This window comes from Heterocephalus glaber, unplaced genomic scaffold, assembly GCF_053883595.1.
Source record: "Heterocephalus glaber isolate CG9 unplaced genomic scaffold, H.glaber_assembly_v1.0 deba00001760, whole genome shotgun sequence".
NCBI classification, from domain to species: domain Eukaryota; kingdom Metazoa; phylum Chordata; class Mammalia; order Rodentia; family Bathyergidae; genus Heterocephalus; species Heterocephalus glaber.
The window spans coordinates 2139312-2156050 of record NW_028258457.1 but is presented as its reverse complement, the minus strand read 5'-3'; the positions used below and the strand labels follow the sequence as shown (position 1 = coordinate 2156050).

General features: G+C 57.9%; 2 protein-coding genes across 8 annotated transcripts in view; one reads left to right on the top strand and one right to left on the bottom strand.

Annotated features, from left to right (window-relative positions):
* Hacl2 (2-hydroxyacyl-CoA lyase 2) overlaps positions 1-9915 on the top strand; it is a 62522-nt gene extending 52607 nt beyond the window's left edge. The window contains exons 2-18 of one of the 7 annotated variants that reach the window (XM_087201662.1): positions 72-669; positions 1356-1551; positions 3068-3269; positions 3404-3531; positions 3619-3757; positions 3837-3948; positions 5180-5279; positions 5408-5505; positions 5618-5754; positions 7194-7328; positions 8037-8051; positions 8412-8526; positions 8612-8781; positions 8854-8924; positions 9003-9074; positions 9235-9340; positions 9465-9915. In XM_087201662.1, coding sequence (XP_087057788.1) covers positions 1366-1551; positions 3068-3269; positions 3404-3531; positions 3619-3757; positions 3837-3948; positions 5180-5279; positions 5408-5505; positions 5618-5754; positions 7194-7328; positions 8037-8051; positions 8412-8526; positions 8612-8781; positions 8854-8924; positions 9003-9074; positions 9235-9340; positions 9465-9643 — 1965 coding nt within the window. In that variant the 5' untranslated portion in view covers positions 72-669; positions 1356-1365 and the 3' untranslated portion in view covers positions 9644-9915. Of the gene's footprint in view, positions 1-55; positions 1552-3067; positions 3270-3403; positions 3532-3618; positions 3758-3836; positions 3949-5179; positions 5280-5407; positions 5506-5617; positions 5755-7193; positions 7329-8036; positions 8052-8411; positions 8527-8611; positions 8782-8853; positions 8925-9002; positions 9075-9234; positions 9341-9464 lie in introns of all 7 variants that reach the window. The other 6 variants (XM_087201661.1, XM_087201660.1, XM_087201663.1 and 3 more) reach the window with 6 other exon arrangements.
* Positions 9915-16714, bottom strand: Syde1 (synapse defective Rho GTPase activating protein 1). The gene is made up of 8 exons (XM_004872520.4): positions 16576-16714; positions 14777-15112; positions 13990-14634; positions 13598-13812; positions 12761-12887; positions 12390-12550; positions 11608-11833; positions 9915-11298 (listed from the first exon to the last, which is right to left on the bottom strand). The coding sequence occupies exons 1-8, from the start codon at positions 16661-16663 to the stop codon at positions 10886-10888; spliced, it is 2211 nt and encodes a 736-aa protein (XP_004872577.1). The 5' UTR covers positions 16664-16714; the 3' UTR covers positions 9915-10885.
* Positions 16715-16739: the final 25 nt, after the last annotated feature.

Genomic DNA, 16739 nt, shown 5'->3' with positions numbered 1-16739 from the left:
CTATTGCTAAAAATAGAAGCGGGCGCTCGCTGCAAGAACGATTCCTTCTTAACAGGGAGATCATTTTCCAGGAGCTGGATAGGTGGAATACTGTTGAATGCAGACTGGAACCGGCAACCAGGGCGTTTCCCAGAGCCTGATCGCTGCACTTAAAGGAAGAGAAACTCCAAGATCCTCGAGGGGACGGGGACCGCGAGCAGGGGCGTGGCTACGGACGAGAGCACGGCTTTCAGGGAACGAGTTCCCGGATGGTGATCTCTGAGGGGCGGTCACGCCTAGGAATATGGCTAAGCTGGTTTGGAAAGCGAGCTGCGCTTGGAGGACCCATAGCTAAAGATCTGCAGCATGGGGCCAATGGATGGCTGCGGAAGGCGGGCCTGCGAGGGTCTTGGCTAATGGAGGACACCTAGGGCCACGGCCTCCTGATGAAAAGTGGAAGGGGCATGAGATCTGCAACGCAAGCCAATGAAAGGCGAGGGGAGGCGGCCGATACAGGGCTCTTAAGGGTGATTCCCCCCCCCCGCCCCGAGTGTGGCTCCGGTTCTGCGCACGCGCATCCGGCCAGACTACGGGTGCCGCGGAGCCAAGTGGGCGAAAGGAGCGGCGGCGCACGCCGGGGTCACGTGGCACAGAGAGCGCCGAATTCCGCTGTCGTTAGGGCTGTTTCTTGTAGGTGAAGGTTGAGGGACCCTAGAGGTCGGTCCGCCGCTGGAGAAGCATCCTGGTGGTATTTGACCTCCGCTCCTGGCTTGGGGTGGAGAGTCAAGCTCGGGCTCCGCGCTCGCGCTCTCTACAGGGAAGAAGCGTGGCTTGGGCGGGGCGGGGGGGGTCGCACATTCCTAACTGGGGGGCCGTGGCTCCGTGCTTCACGGTGACCACGTGGGGCGGGCTCACCACTGGGGCCCGAGGTTCTGGGTCCTGTGTAAGCGAGGGGCGGGGCTTCCCGCCCATAGATTGACATACAGGTACGTGCGGAAAAAAATACTTTGTTTTGATGCCGTTGTCGTTGCATTTACTCGTGGTGGCTTAATTTGAATGTCAGTGACAAGTGGGTGGGGCGTATAAGGACTCCCATAAGAGCTCTGTCTCTACTGGCCGCTTTGTGTGCAGGTCCCGCCTCCCCTTTCCTGTCATTGCCTGCCTCATGTCCCCACCTTCACGAGAGGCGTGGCCTGGCCTTGGGTGGCCTCAGTCTTGTGTGTGGGGCGTAGCTTGGCAGAATTGGGGGCCTTGCCGCGCGCGCGGAAGCTCCCGGCAAGGGGCGTGGTCCAAGCCTAGTGAAGTAGGGGACGCGCTTTTTTCCGGATTAGATACTGTGTTTAGCCCCAGTATTAGCACTGCGCTTTTTCCTTTAGGTACTACCTCATGGAGACCCCCGCCGCCGCCGCCGCCGCCGCCGCCACCACCGCCGCCACCGCCGCCACCGCCACCCCTGCCACCCCTGCGGAGGGCTCCTTCCCCTCGTTCCTGCTTCTGGCGTGCGGGACGCTGGTGGCTGCCCTGCTGATGGCTGCTCACAGACTGGGGCTTTTTTATCAGCTGATGCACAAGGTTCCAGGGCACTGGCGGGAGGCCGGCTGGGGGCTGCCAAAGAAGGAGGGCTCTTAGGGTGCTTCTTCCGGCTGGCTCTTTCTACAGGTGGGGAAAGCGAGTCCTGACTGGTCTAGAGTGGTTGGCTGGAAGTTTCTGTGCAGGGCTTTGTCTCCAATGCCAAGCGGTATATGGGCCCTGGACTTTGACACTAGTTAGAGATAAGGGAAGCAACCACTGCCTGAGCAGTCACACCCCTCCTACCTCCATACCCCTGGGCTTGAACCCTTTTTGCAGAGTAGAGACAGCACTAGGATTGTGCTTCCTAAATCAAGTGGGATCAGTGGGCTGAAACAAAGGTGGGCAGGAAAAGGGCTGACAGTTCTCTGCCAAGCTTAATGTTTTAGAGGGATTTTCTTACATATCCCTTATCACCTCCCTGCAAGTATTTGCTTCTGTTTTTGTGCACATTTCCATAAAGGAGACTGAGGCCCAGAGAGGTTGTTCAGCGGTCTGCTGCATGTGACTTGTTTGGCCAGAGAGGTTGTTTTGCAGTTTGGCCCAGGTGATCTGTTTGGGAACAGCTGACCTCACAAGTCTCTTTCTGAACCTCTAGTTCCTCTGTCAGAAATTTACCTGTTCCCCAAACCCTTTCTCCAGTCCTTCCTCTTCTCGCCAAGAGCAATGCTGCTGACCTGGAGATGTGTGACTGTGTGGGTGCTAGGGCTAAGGGTCCATGCAGTTTGTACAGGCAGGGGTCAGCCGTGTGTGGCTGACAGTGTGTCAGTTGGACCCAGACCTGCTCAGCAGTGTTGGGAGGGAGTCAGGTGGGCTGGAGTCAGCAGTCCAGGTGCCAGGCCCTGCAGGGACATCACAGAGCAGGGAGGAGGTCAGCTGGTAGCCTCCTGCCCCTGGCCAAACTCCTCTACCTTCTATATTTACACCTTTCCTATCCTCTCCTGATTGCTCCACATCTCTTGAATCAGGCAGTGTGACAGTGGCAATTAAGAATGTGGGTTCTTGGGCTGGGGATTTAGCTCAGTGGTTCCGGTGCCTGCCTCGAAAGGGCAAGGTCACAAGTTCGATCCCCGGTACCCCCCCCCCCCCCCCGCAAAAAAAAAAAGAATATGGGTTCTGTTGGACTTTGAATCTTTCTTGGGCCAGTCTTGGTATCCTTACCTGTATAAGAAATACAAAGACAAGAGACTTTGATAAGATGATAGGTCCTTTTCTGGGCCTAATCTGTAGTATGGTGTGTATTTAACCAACACCCAAGTTCCTCTGACTTCTGTCCCTGTTTCTGTTCCTCTCCCAGCTGCCTGTGCACTGGCCCTTGACAGTGTTTTTATTTTTGATCAAACCCAGGGATGCTTTACCACTGAGCTATATCCCCAGCCCTTTTTATTTATTTTGAGGCAGGGTCTCACTAAGTTGCCCTGGTGGGACTCAAACTTGTGATCCTGCTTTGGCCTCCCTCAGTCCTGGGATTACTGTGCCTGGCTCCTTCACCATGTTGCTTTTCTCACCCCTGGCCCAGGTGGACGGGGCGAGTGTCCGGCATGGTGGGGAGAATGTGGCAGCCGTGCTGAGGGCCCATGGTGTGCGATTCCTCTTCACACTGGTTGGGGGGCACATTTCTCCGCTCCTGGTGGCCTGTGAGAAGCTGGGCATCCGGGTGGTGGACACACGCCACGAGGTCACAGCTGTCTTTGCTGCTGATGCTGTGGCTCGCCTGACAGGTGAGGGCGGTGCAGAGAGAGCTGGTGTCTGGCGGGACAGTGGCGTAGGTGTCTGAGAGTGAGAGGTGGGGATTTTGTGGGGGTAGGAGGTTGGCAGGGAGGATGGGCATGGCCCTGACGGGGGTGTGTTCCAGGGACTGTGGGCGTGGCGGCAGTGACAGCCGGTCCTGGTCTCACCAACACGGTGACTGCTGTGAAGAATGCTCAGGTGGCACAGTCCCCGATCCTGCTGCTAGGTGGAGCTGCTAGTACCCTGCTGCAGGTGCCCAGTATTTGCCCGGTGGTGGGGACCCCAGGAAGGAAGGCTCCAGGGGCTCCCATGGTAGCTGTCCTACCTTGTTGCTGCCAGAAACGGGGTGCGCTCCAGGCCATCGATCAGATGTCCCTGTTCCGGCCGCTCTGCAAGTTGTGTGTGTCTGTGCGGAGAGTGCGGGACATTGTGCCCACGCTGAGGTCCGCGATGGCCGCTGCCCAGTCGGGTACCCCAGGTAGGTGGGGTAGGGTGCTGGGCAGTGGTCAGGGGCTGAGCGCAGTGCTCCAGGCTCGGCTTCCTTTCTGTCTGGACAGGTCCTGTGTTTGTGGAGCTGCCTCTTGATGTACTGTACCCCTACTTCATGGTCCAAAAGGAGATGGTGCCAGCCAAGCCACCGAAGGGCCTCATGGGTCGAGTGACGTCCTGGTGAATAATGTCATCCCCACTGTGCCCTCTTCTGTCCCCTGCTGTCTCATGCAGGCTTTTCTCTCTGCATACCCACCCTCCTTTGACTCATTCACTGGTTTGCGCATGGCCCAGAGGGGCAGGCTGTGGGGAGAGCAATCTAGGTGAAAGGAACAGCATGTTCAAAGGTCCTGAGGCAGGAATGAACTCGCTGGGTTGGAAAAGCAAGGTGTGGCCCTTGTGGCAGCAGCTGAGCAGGGGCTGAGTTAGAGCAGCTCCTTTGCTTGTTCTTGCTCTTCCCCTTCCAAATATTTACTAATCCCCAGTGATGTACCAGGTCCTAGGAGAGGCCTGGGGTGACCCTGATCGACAAGATGGGTCCCTGTGCTTTGGGTGTGTGAGAAGTGCTTGAAGGGCTGGGTCAATCAGTAGTGATTTTGTTCTGTGGCCTTGTTCTTAAAGTTTTGCTCTCTGGCCTGCTGGTCACCTGCCCCCTTTGCCCCTTGTTCTCTCCTTTGCAAAGCTGGTTCTTTCTTCCCTTTCATTCCCTTTCAACTGTAGGTCCCACAGTTCCGTCTTAGACTTCATCTCCCTTTCTGCAATCCTGACTCCTTAACAGATAGAACAGGATCCTGGCTCCAAGCCCTGACTACTTCTTGCCATTGCTCCTGGGCCTGTTTCTAGCTGGATTGAGTGTTCCTTGAGGGCAAGGCATGGATAAGATTTCTCTTTGTGTCTCCGGGGCACAACACAGAGCCTTAAGGAAACTCTAGGCCCATGGCCCAGTGAATAAGCAGACAAACATTGTAAGAAGCCAGAGAGGAAGATGTTAGTAACTCCCAAGGGTTGAGTGTTTTGCAGAGTGCCTTATTACTTATGTGGACAGATAGTTGAAGCTTGGGATGGAGCTGAGGCCCAGGCCCATGTGCCTGACTCGCAGGCACCTGGGCTTGAGTTGCTTGTTGGTATAACGGCATTGTGTCAAATTGGCATGGCCCCCAGAGGCTTCTGGGACAAACAGGTAGCTGGAAACTTGGCAGCTTGGTGCCTCTCCGTCACTGGTGGTGAACCTATGGCACGTGTGCCACAGCCAGCTTTCTGTTATCATTGAAAGCTCTAAAAGGTTCGCCATCACTGCTCTAGGTCTACTCTACTCTGTTCCTTTCTCCTTTGCTTCCAGCCCCTTCCTAGCACCTGGCCTTCCTTAGCTCCCAGAATCCTGGTAATTTGGCTCCTTCCTCTCCTCCCTCAGGTATTTACAGAATTGCCTGGCTAACCTCTTTGCGGGTGCATGGGAGCCTCAGCCCGAGGGGCCCCTGCCCCTGGACATCCCCCAGGCATCCCCCCTTCAGGTGAATCACTTCCCTCCCCTGGCCTAGGACTCCCACCTGGCTGGCACCTGCAGACCCTTTTCCTGAGCCAGGATCGGGGACTGATAGTGACTCAGGGATGACCCTGTGAACCCCAACTCTTGCACCAGGTTCAACGCTGTGTGGAGATCCTGAGCCGGGGTAAGAGGCCCCTGCTGCTACTGGGCAGCCAAGCTCTGTTGCCCCCGACGCCCGCCAACAAGCTTCGGTGAGGCCCAGCCCTGCTGCCAGCCATGTCCCTGGTCCCTGGTCTTTCAGTGCCCTGCGGGGAGGGGACAGGCCCTTGGCCACACTGACCTCTGCTCTGCCTGGACATTCAGGGCTGCTGTGGAGACCCTAGGTGTCCCCTGCTTCCTGGGGGGAATGGCTCGTGGGCTGCTGGGCCGCAACCACCCCCTCCACATCCGGCAGAACCGTGGTGCAGCCCTGAAGAAGGCAGATGTCGTCATCCTGGCAGGTGGGGCTCCGCTTCTCCCTCTCTCTGAGAGCCCCTCCCCGCCGGACTGTACCCCTTCTCCTTCCTGGCTCCCCACCATCCTGTCAGCGTACCATCTTTCCTCTGCCTTAACCTCCTTTTTATTTCTCTGGCTCAGAATAACTCTGAACTTGAAATTCAAGTGAACCTTCCACAGTCTGCAGTCCTATGTGTGACTCAGCTTACCCCCGAGGACAGATGCCTTGAGGGTATCTGCTGTGTCTCACGCACATTTTCACATAAAGTGCTTTGAATCCCGATGAATGCATGCTAGGCGTATCACTTAGCTTCCCCCTGTCTTTACTAGGGATGGAACCCAAGGCCTTCCCACTGAGCTACATCCCAACACTTTTTATTTTTGATTTTGAGACAGGGTCTGAGTTCCCAGGTTGCCCAGGTTGGCCTCAGACTTTTGTTCCTCCTGCCTCTGCCTCCCAAAGGGCTGGGATGACTGGTGTGCACCACACCTGACTGAGCTCTTGCTTTATACAGACATGTGTTGCTTAATGACTGGCATATGTGTTCAGAGAAATGTGTTATTAGGCCATTTTGTTGCCATGTGAACGTCACCAAATATAAACCAAGGTGGCTGCGATGTCACGAGGCAGTGGTGTCACACAGGTCCAGCTGTGTATGTATGTTGTTGACTGAAATGTGCTTACTCGATGCAAGACTGTAAGAACCATCCCCAAACTCAAAGGCTTAGGATGCCTTTGATTTCTCAACGCATAGGGCTGGGGTTTCAGCTTAGTGGTAGATGCTTGTTTAGCATGGCTGAGGCTCTGCGTTCCATTCCCAGCACTGTAAAAACAAAACAAAACAAAACAGAATAAATTGGATTTGGCTGGGCTTGTTCGTGAGTTGAGAGTGAAGTCAGCAGGGAGGCTGTGGTGTGATCCAGGTGGGGCTGGGGCTGTCTTGGCTGTTTGGGTTTGGCTGGCTCTGTAGGGTCTAGAAGGCTTCAGCTGAGTCTCCGCCTGCATCCAGTGCTCACTGTGTTCTGCATCCTCAAGCAGGCCAGGCCAGGCTGGGTCACTGGAGAGTGAGAAACATCCTCCCCTCCCCATCTCTCCCCTTTCCTGCCCTGTTCCTCCTTCCCTCTTTCCATCTGTTTGTTTTTGTTGTGGTGCTGGGGGTGGAACCCAGGGCCTCACACATGCTAGGCAAGTGCTCTACACTGAGCTGCACCCCCAGCTTTCGAAGCCTCTTGAAATCTGTTCTCAGGAATGGGAGACCATTGCTTCTGCCACACCTAGTTGACAAGGGCTACTCCTGGGGTCAGCCCTGATTTGAGAGCTGTAGGGTCATTGCAGAAAGCACAGGGACCCTTTATAGTCAGTAACAGTGGATCAGAAGTTAGGTCATGGGTGTTGCCCAGGATGCTGGGCCTCTTTGTACTGATGCCCTGTCCCTTGCCCCAGGAGCCGTGTGTGACTTCCGCCTCTCCTATGGCCGTGTCCTGAGCCGCCGCAGCAAGATTATCATCGTCAATCGGAACCGGGAGGAGTTGTTGCTGAACTCAGACATCTTCTGGAAGCCCCAGGAGGCCGTGCAGGGTGAGCTCTGCAGTGTCCCCACCATGTACGTGATCCCTCTCCTCCTGGCTTATACTGCAGCTGCCTTGAGTTGGGTGTCAGAGATGAAGGCCCAGGCCCTGCCCCTAAGATAACCAGAGACACATACTTGGCTCTCAGACCCATGGGTGCCTTTATAGGAACAGATGGGAGGAGGGCAGGGAGGGAATGTACACATGATCACATGGCCAGGGTAGACCCTGCCACGCTGCCCACTACCCTTAGGACAGAGAGCTTATTCCTTAGCCCCTGAGCTTTTCTGCTGTCCTGTCCCTCCTGATTTCAGTCCCTTCCCATGCCCTACTTTGCGGATGGTTCTAAAGACAGTGACTTTCCCCTGAAGCATAGGTGACAGGTATTCGGGTTAAGCAGAGAAGTGGCATTTTTGTGTTTGTTTGGGAAAGTCCACCCTAGAGCTGGTGGGCAGCAGTCTGGAAGGGACAGGCAGAGGCAGGGTGGGGCTGCTAAAAAAGGGCCAGGACAGCAGTGGCAGGGCCCAGAGTCAGGATGGACTGGGGGAGAACCTGAACCTCTCTGATTTTCCACTGATCATTTCTCAAGTCAGATGGTGAGAAACCCATCTTGGGCTGTTTACTCCTTCACTGCACTGATCAAAGGTCTGACCTCCTACGTGCCTGTGTTTCAGACACTTGCTTGATGATTGGAGCTGGTTTTCTTGTTTGTTTTCAGCCTTGTGGATGCGAGGCACGTGCTCTACCACTGAGCTGGTTCCCCAGCCCACAGTGCAGCTGTTTTTATCAATGCATTTTGGAGGCTGAATTGATAGGACTTCGTGATGTGCAGCGTGAGGGGCAGGGAGATCATGGATCCAACTTGGGACTGTAGCTCTCTGTACTCCCTAAATCTCATTTCTCTGGCCTTACTTCCCTCTTGCGCAGACTGCCTCTTGTGCCTTTCACCCGCTTTGCCCTGGCAGCACTCCTGGCCTGCTTCCATCCCTTCTGCTTGGATGTGGCTGTTGGCTTCTTGCTGTCTTCTGGCCTCTGGTGCTGGGAGGGCAGGAGGAAGCCACTGCTCTGCAGCTGTGACCTCTTCCTCTACCAGGTGATGTGGGCTCCTTCATGCTAAAGCTGGTGCAAGGCCTTCAGGGCCAGACATGGGCCACAGACTGGTTAGAGGAGCTGCGGGAAGCTGACTGGCAGAAGGAGCAGACCTATCGGTGGGTCTTAGGGGAGTGGAATGGGCAGGGGCTTTCCCAGCCGGCTCTATGGCTAGCCCTGCTGACCTTCACCAACCTGTTGCAGGGAGAAGGCAGCAAGGCCTGTAGCCCAGCACCTGAACCCAGTGCGGGTCCTGCAGCTGGTGGAGGAAATTCTGCCTGACAATTCATTTCTTGTGGTTGATGGTGGAGACTTTGTAGCTACTGCTGCATACCTCGTACAGCCCCGAGGCCCTCTGCGCTGGCTTGATCCTGGTAAGGAAGGACCCATACCCTGAGCAGCTTTCACCGTCTGGACCCTTCACAGCTGCTCTTTTGTCTTTCTAGGGGCCTTTGGGACTCTGGGAGTTGGTGCAGGGTTTGCACTTGGGGCCAAATTGTGCCAGCCGGATGCTGAGGTGAGGCTCTGGATGTGGGAGACTTGCTGGCTTCTGGGCTGTGAACCACTGTAACCATCCTGGGTCCCCCTCTACCAGGTCTGGTGCCTGTTTGGGGATGGAGCCTTTGGCTACAGCCTCATTGAGTTTGACACATTCGTCAGACACAAGGTGACTGGGCTGCCCTGAGGGGGAAGCTTGAAGCCTGGGGTTTTGGGAGATGTCAAGAACTGTGAGTTGGGGTGGTACTGTTGGTCAGCCGGAGGCCTTGTCCTTTGGCTGGCCAGGCCTTTGGGCTGAAGGCTGTGGCCCGACTCATCTTTTTCTGCAGATCCCTGTAATAGCATTGATAGGGAACGATGCAGGCTGGACCCAGATTTCCCGGGAGCAGGTGCCCAGACTGGGCAGCAACGTGGCCTGCAGCCTGGCCTATACTGGTGAGGAGTCTCAGCAGGGCGTGTGGGTGGAATTGACAGGTGCTGCTTTGGGCCCAGCTGGGCTTATGTTCTTCTCCTGGGCTGGCTACATAGTGGGCTAGGTCTGACTTATCTCCTCTTTTAGATTATCACAAGGCAGCCATAGGTCTGGGGGCCCGGGGCCTGCTACTCTCACGGGAAAATGAGGACCAGGTGGTCAAAGTGCTGCGTGATGGCCAGCAGCAGTGCCAAGATGGCCACCCGGTCGTGGTCAACATCCTCATTGGGAGGACGGACTTCCGTGATGGCTCCATTTCCGTATAGGGCCTTGTGGGTTAGTATGCTTGGCTTCCTTTTTGTACATGGACTGTGCCTGGTTTGGAGTCTCATCCTCACCCACCCTGGACTTATTCCACGCGGCCCAGTGACCTCACAATCCTCCCTGAGGTTGTGCTCCAAGAGGCACCGTGGCAGCCCTGGAGAGCTACGGGCCTTTGTCTCCACAGGCCTAACCATGCACTATCTCCTCTCCGCTCTTACAGACCAAATAAACCATCTCTTCTGACCCATGTGGGCCCGAGGATTTAGTCACAAAACCTGTGCATATTGATTTATTGTCAATAAAAGAGGGAGACAGGAAGGGGACCTTACTCTCTCACTGGATTACTGGGGATTTCGGGGTACCTGGCAGGCTGAAATCTTTACCCCTCTGTGGTCCCTAGAAGAATCCCACAACCCACTTCCAGGTGGGGCCATGCACATCAGCCCGCGCGCGCGCACACACACACACGCACGCACGCACGCACGCACGCACACACACACACACACACACACACGGAGGCAATAAATAGGTTTCGTACCAAAGTGCCCCAGCCTGACACTTCAGGCGGGGCCCCTCTGAAACAGAGGGGCTAAGTGCTCCATTTTTTCAAGGGTAGGGAGGGGAGAAGAGGAAGGTAAGGGCCAGACTCTGTCATCTCCATTGGCTGGCTGGAGGCCTATCGTGGGGTCTTCCCTGGAAAAGAGGGTGGGGAAACCAGTTGTTTCTCTACAATCCCCAGGCTGTCCCTATCCAGCTGGAGCCTAGGATAGGGGCTGCTCACCCTCAAACAGAACCTCATGATAGTCCTTGGGTCCTCCAAGGGAGGGAGAAACAAGAGTGCAGTGCTCGAAGCTAATACTGATTTGGTTGGCAGCAACAAGAGGACTAAGAGGTGTCTCAGCACCCCAGGGTGATGCTCACAGTAATTGGTGTGCACCCCAGCGAAGGGGTGGCGAGAGGCCTGCCTGGCAAGCAGGAGAACTGCCTTTTGGCAACAACAGGCTTAGTCCTGGTGCTCAGGAAAGACGGCCACAAGAGCTAGTCGCTAAAAATCCCGTGCCTGGCCCTGGCAACTAGTGCCCAAATAAGTGGCACAGAGAACTGGGACTGACTTTCAGCTTGGGAGGCTGGCCAGTTCGCCACTCTCCTAGCAACCAGGAGCTCGGCCTGTGCAACACGTCCGGTCCTCTGAGGTCACTAAGGGCCCTGCCTTAGTAACCAGGGTCCCGCCCTGCTCCACGAGTTCAGAGGCACACGTTTAATTGCTTAGAGAGCTCTCTCTCCAGGTCCAGGATGAGGGCGTCAAAATCTTTGAGATTCAGGTGCGGATTGAAGGGCGCATCAAACTCATCTTCGAAGTCGGCAGCGCCTCTTTGCTCACCCGCCTCGTCGTCGTCATCGTCATCCTCATCGCTGTGGCTGCCCGTCACGTGGTCATAGGCAGGCCCGGACAGGAAGTCCCGTCCACATGGCAGGAAGTCCCGCCCGCAAACGCTCCACTCGCCAGCGTAACGGTTGCTTGGGGGGCTCTCCGGGCCTCCGCGGCCGCGGGGCCGAGTCACCACCTCAGGGCCTGTTAGCGGCAAGTGCAGGGACGGCTGTCGTTTGGGCCGCAAGTACGGTGCGACATCTGGAGCCTCTGGGGACTGCCGGGGATCTGAGGGAGGAGAGGGAGCGCTTGTGATGACGTCATGCACAACTAGGCCCCTGGTTGGCCTTTGGGAAGGCAAGGCATTGGACCGGATTAAGATTGCACTGGTAAAGCCCGAATTGGTTGCTTAGACAACTAGGCTTCTGAGTGGCACGTTGAGAGGCGGGGCCTCTGGCCGCATCAACGGTTGATTGGTCAGATTGCTGGTTTACCTGAGGGGGCGTGGCCTACTTTAACCAGACTGATTGGACGCTCGAGAAGGCGCTGCCATAACAGCCTACCTGGATTGGCGGCCCAGGCCGCTGACAGGCTCACCTGGCCAAGACTGCAGCAGGTAGTGTAACACTTCGATGTGGCGCTTGAAGTCCACCGCGCTGGTGACGCCTGTGCCACAACTGCGGATGCGGGGCCGGGCGGATGCCTGGCGCGCCGGCAGCAGCACGGGCCCGAAGCACACGGCCAAATTCTGTGGGGTCATGCGGTTGTGAGCCTGGAAGGAGGAGACGAGGCGCAGGTGGTCCAGGAGAAGCGTCAACGTGGCCTGTGGGAGAGTGTTGTGAGGGGAGGGTGAGTGGGCGTGAGGCAAGTAAAGTCGGGGCCCTGCTGCACCTGTGGGAGACTGAGGTGACCCAAGTGGGGATACTGAGGTTTAAGGTCTCACAGCTGGAAGGTGGCTGAGCTGTTAGCACAATCCCATTAGCTAGAAGGCAGACAGAGGCCAAGACAACTTAGCTTTGGAATGGCAGAGCTGAGAGTCCATCCCACTCCTGTGTGTGTTAGGCAGGGTTGTCATGAATCCCATTTTACAGGTGAGGGAAAGGACTTGTTTAAGATCCCACAGCCAGGAACTTCCCTTGTGGCAGGTTGGCAGATCTGTGTTGAGAATCTGTGTTTTTGACATACCCTGGCTATGCCACCTTGGGCAACTGCTCTGGGCCTCAGTTTCCTGGTCTACAAATGGAGGTACCAGTAGTACCTGCTTTGTAGGAATGTGATGGTCCCATGAGTTCGTGCCTATTGCAAGCTCAGGCAGGGGTGAAGTGCTCTTCTGGTATTGCTCACCCCATTTCCCACCATTCCCACCAGGGCCGACTCACCTTTTCCACATCTGGCAGGCAGCTGAGGAGCCCTCGGGTGCCCTCAGGACTTGGAGGAATTCTGCTTGGGGGGCCTCGGGCCATGGCCTCCAGGACCACCTGATAAAGGGGCTGGGTGATGAGTGGGGTGGGCAACTCTCGAAGGTAATCCTTGAGGATGCCTGTGGACACAGGACCCCTATGGTCAGGGCATCAGTGGCTTCCAAGACCAGAGGATTCCCTGGGACTGGGAGTAGGGGGGCAGAGGAGGAGGACAGGTGCAGAAGAGTGCAAACAAGGTTAGACCAGTGGAGTCAGTAGGGCCCCCAGCCCAGCTTGACCTGAGGGTTGAAAGGAGATGAGTCCGCAGAGGTGAAGGGGGTCATGCTGACCTGTGATGACGTTGATATCAGGGTATAAGTCCTCAGAGAGGCAGACAGCCTCACTATCCCGCTCAAAGGCATCCCGAAGCTCTTTCTTCACTGCTGCGGAGCCGCACAGACGGTACAAGCCCACTACCTAGGGGTGGGGACAGAGGGTGTTTTGTCTGGGCTACACACTGACCAGGGCCTACTGCTGTGGGGGCTGGGGGTGTGGCCAGGCAAGTGGCTGTAAGAAGCATCAGTTGTTATGTTTCTGCTCCTGCGACACCTGTTATTGGAACCCCATCCTGGCTGCCTGGATGTGGCCTTATAAACCTTCTGCTTGCACTGCTTCCTCTGGCTTCTCAGATCGCTTGTCATGTCCTCCTCCAGGAAGCTTTCCCTGACCACCTCAGGCCTGCCCTTAAGCTCTTGCAGACCCCAGGTTCTTCCCATTTCTTTCTTTTCTTTCTTTCTTTTGTTGTTTTTTGGAACAGGGTCTCGCTATATACTTCAGGCTGGCCTCAAACTCACTACACCTCCTGCCTCACCCTCCCACATGCTGGGATTATAGGTGTGCTCCATCACACCCCAGCCACCTTTACATTTGTGACCTATTAGAGTCATGTGTTTCTCCCAGGAGACTGAGCTCCAGGAGGGCCCAGGTCCTTTTATTACATGGACGGACGAACCCAGGGTTCTGGCATGGGTGCTGTGATCTGAGGGGAGAGGTCTCCTGTCTGTCTAGGTTGGGGTTTGAGTTACGAGTAGCCCAGGCTGGTGGGAGGTCTGGTGTCCATACTGTGGGGGTTTTGGGGGGGGAGTGGATCTAAACTTCGGGGGTCAGGGGAGGGGACAGGGGCTCACCCGCAGCCCTCGGCGCTCAATCTGTGCAACACACTTCTGGATGATGTGAGGCACCTGGCCTGGGGGCTGCTCCCGCTCTACCAGCAGTGGCAGGGGCAGCCCAAAGACACGGGGCTCAGCTGTGGCGGATGCTTCTTGCTGGTCCGACAGGGTCAGCTTGGCATACAGCAGCCCCTGGGGTTCCAGGCGGATGGCCAGCTGCTGGGCCTGGCAGCCTGAGGACACAAGAGGATCCAGGTCACATGTGTCCCAAAGGTTCCCGGGTCTTGGCCCTTCCTAGAGCAGGTCATATCTTTCCCCCAGAGCCCAACCCTCTGGGCACTTTCAGGGTAGGGGCCACCCTGGGCTGGGTGCTGTACCCTGTCCCTCCTGCTCTAAATCCCATGACCTACCTCGGAAGACTGTGGGCAGCAGCACAGTCCCCTGGGCACAGGGCCGGTGCCGCCTCACGCCAGGGTCCCAAGCAAGCACCAGGGCCCGCAGTAGCCGGGCGGCCTCCAGCTCCAGGTGGAAGGTGTGGTCCAGCTGTAGGAAGTCCGGCCCTCCTCGAAGGGGTCCTGTGCGGGCTCTCGCCACCCCATCCACTTGGAGCAGGCAGCAGAGGTCTCTCGGGGTGGCCCCTGGTGTTGGCCGCAGTCCCCCGAGCCCGTATAGGTGCAGGCTGAGGCGGCCCCAGAGTGCAGCTGGCAGCACCCGGGCCGCTGGGCCTGCTTCATAGGGCCGAAAGGCAGCAGGCGATGGGGGGCCTGCCGGGCGCTCGGGGGAATCGCTATCACTAAGGTACACAGCCCTGGCGCTCTGAGTGCTCCCAGCAGCTGCCATCCGCCGGGGGTTCCCCACACTGCTGTCCAGGTGGTAGCGGGTGATGACAGAGCCCTCTGGGGCAGCCCTCTCGCGCTCCCGGCCAGCCTTGGGCCCCCGCAGGCTCAGGCGGCGCCGCAGCTCGGGCAGCTTCTTCATCTTCATAGAGAGGCGCCTGGCAGGGCCCGGGGACTTGGTTCGGGAGGTTTTGGTTGGGGGGCTGGCGGGGGCTGCACCTGCGGTGAGAGCAGACATTAGGGTTCCGAGCCTGGGCCCAGGGCAGGAGCGAGGCTGTGGTCACCTGAGGGTGGGGGTGAGGCCGTGGCCACCAGGGAGTATGGAGGTGAACATAGTGACCCGGGTGACACTTGTACCTACCTTGGTGGGTTGGGTTCTCTGGCTCAGCAGAGCCTGGCTGTGGCCACAGTGGCTCAGGTGCTGGGGGTCTGGGGTCTTCCTCTGGGATGGGGTTGTACCAGATCTCGCCAGCGGGCTCCCCACTGCTAGGTATCCCTGGCCCCAGAGGCACCTCCTCAGGTGGCTTGGCCCCTCCCAGCACCCATCTTCGGCTGCTGGGCTCCAGGCTTTGCAGGTACACCCCCCGGGCAGGGCTCCGAGGTGCCTCCGGCCTGAGGGGTCCCTCTGCTCCTGCCTGGGGCCCTTCAAGGGCCTGGGGTTCTGGCGGGCTGGGCTCTGGGTGCTGGGCTGGGCGGCCTGGTGGAGAGCAAAGGGAGTGAGATGCAGCCCCTCAGTTCCCCTAAAACAGCCCCAGCCCAGGGCTCTTGTGAGGTCACTTTAGTACTGGCCTTCATTCCAAGCCACTGATTGACACGTGGGATGCCCTGTCCTGTCCTGGGCTTCAGTCATTGCCCCCAGGGACCCGCCGTCTTATCTGGAATGGGTAGCCACAGGCCAGCGATCTCCCGCATCGCCAGCTCAGTTCCTAGCATTCCAAAGGGGGCTGAGTCCCTCCAGCCTCAGGGCCCAGGTCAGCTGTCCTTGGTCCCTCAGGCCCCTGGATCCAGTTTTCACTCTTCCTACTCTCTGTTTAATCCCAGCACAGAAGTGTGTGCCTGGCCCTGCTCACAGGGTGAACTTGAGCGAGTCCTTTCCCCTCCCTGAGCCTCAGCATCCTCCTTCGGAAGGAGAGACGTGGTGCTGACCTCCAGGAGGGCTTCAGGGGGTTTGGTGTGGGAAGGGCTCCCTAGACACCAGGTCACGGCCAAGCTCACAGCTCCGAGCAGATGCTGGCTTGTGCCGCTCTGGAGATTGGAGTGGGCTGACAGGGAACTTGACCTGCACCCCAAACTCTGTTCCTACCCTGGGGTGGGTCCTGTCCCTCAGTCCAGGCCTTGTCAAGGCCTTGTGGCCTCCCGTTTGCTCCATCCCCTATCTGACATCATAGACTATTTCCTGTGTGTTTCTGTGTGGGCACCCCCTTCCCTTCTCCGGCCCTGGGAACCTTGGGATCTTTGGGAAAGGCTGGGGAGGAGGTCAGGTCTGTGCAGTGGTGGAGCCGCTCTCCTTTAGCTAGCTTCTTCCCACACACCCGTCCCATGAATTCCAGTTTCCCTAAGGTCTTGTCTCGCTGTCCCTTGATCCCCTCCCCTGGCCACCTCCCAGGACCCCATCTCAGAGGTCTGTTGTGAGTAACATAGGCCAGATCGCTGTTTAACTCACTCTACTCGGCTCTGGGCAAACCACTGAAACTGCCACGTGCCTCAGTTTCCCCATCTGTATAAGGGAAGAGTTTCCCCGGGCTGCCCAAGGCAGGCACAGCGACAGTTAGCAGTGTGTGGACGGGAGCGGGGTGGGATGCAGGAGCATGACCCCTTCCCCACCATGTCCCATTGCGGTGCCCCCTGCCCGCCCGGGCTGGGCCAGCGTCCCAGCCTCCTGCCCCTCCTCCCCGCCACCCCATTTCCTGTTGGGGCAAGGCCCCCTCCCGGGCCTCCCACCGAGCCATCCCGGCCGGCCGCACATAACGGTCCGCGCGCCCAATCCACGCAGACCCGGGCTCCCAGGACCCCCGCGCGCCCTGGCCGTGTGCGCCACGGCCCGTAGGGGGCTCCGTGGGGCGCCACTGTCCCTCCAGCTGTCCCTCCTTGGGGGTCCCAGGCCCCCAGGCTGCGCGCGGCTCTGTGCCTCCGTGCTCCGCCGCACCCCGGCCCTCTCACCACGCTCCTTGGCGTCTGACTTTTTCCGCGGAAGTTTCTCCCGGCCCCGGAGGCGGGAGAAGGTTTTCCGCAGTAGCGGCTCGGCCATGCTGGGGCCCGGGCCGCCGAGCCAAACGCGTCCCCCCTGCCCATCCCTGCGCCCCGCCCCACCCCGCGCCCCGCCC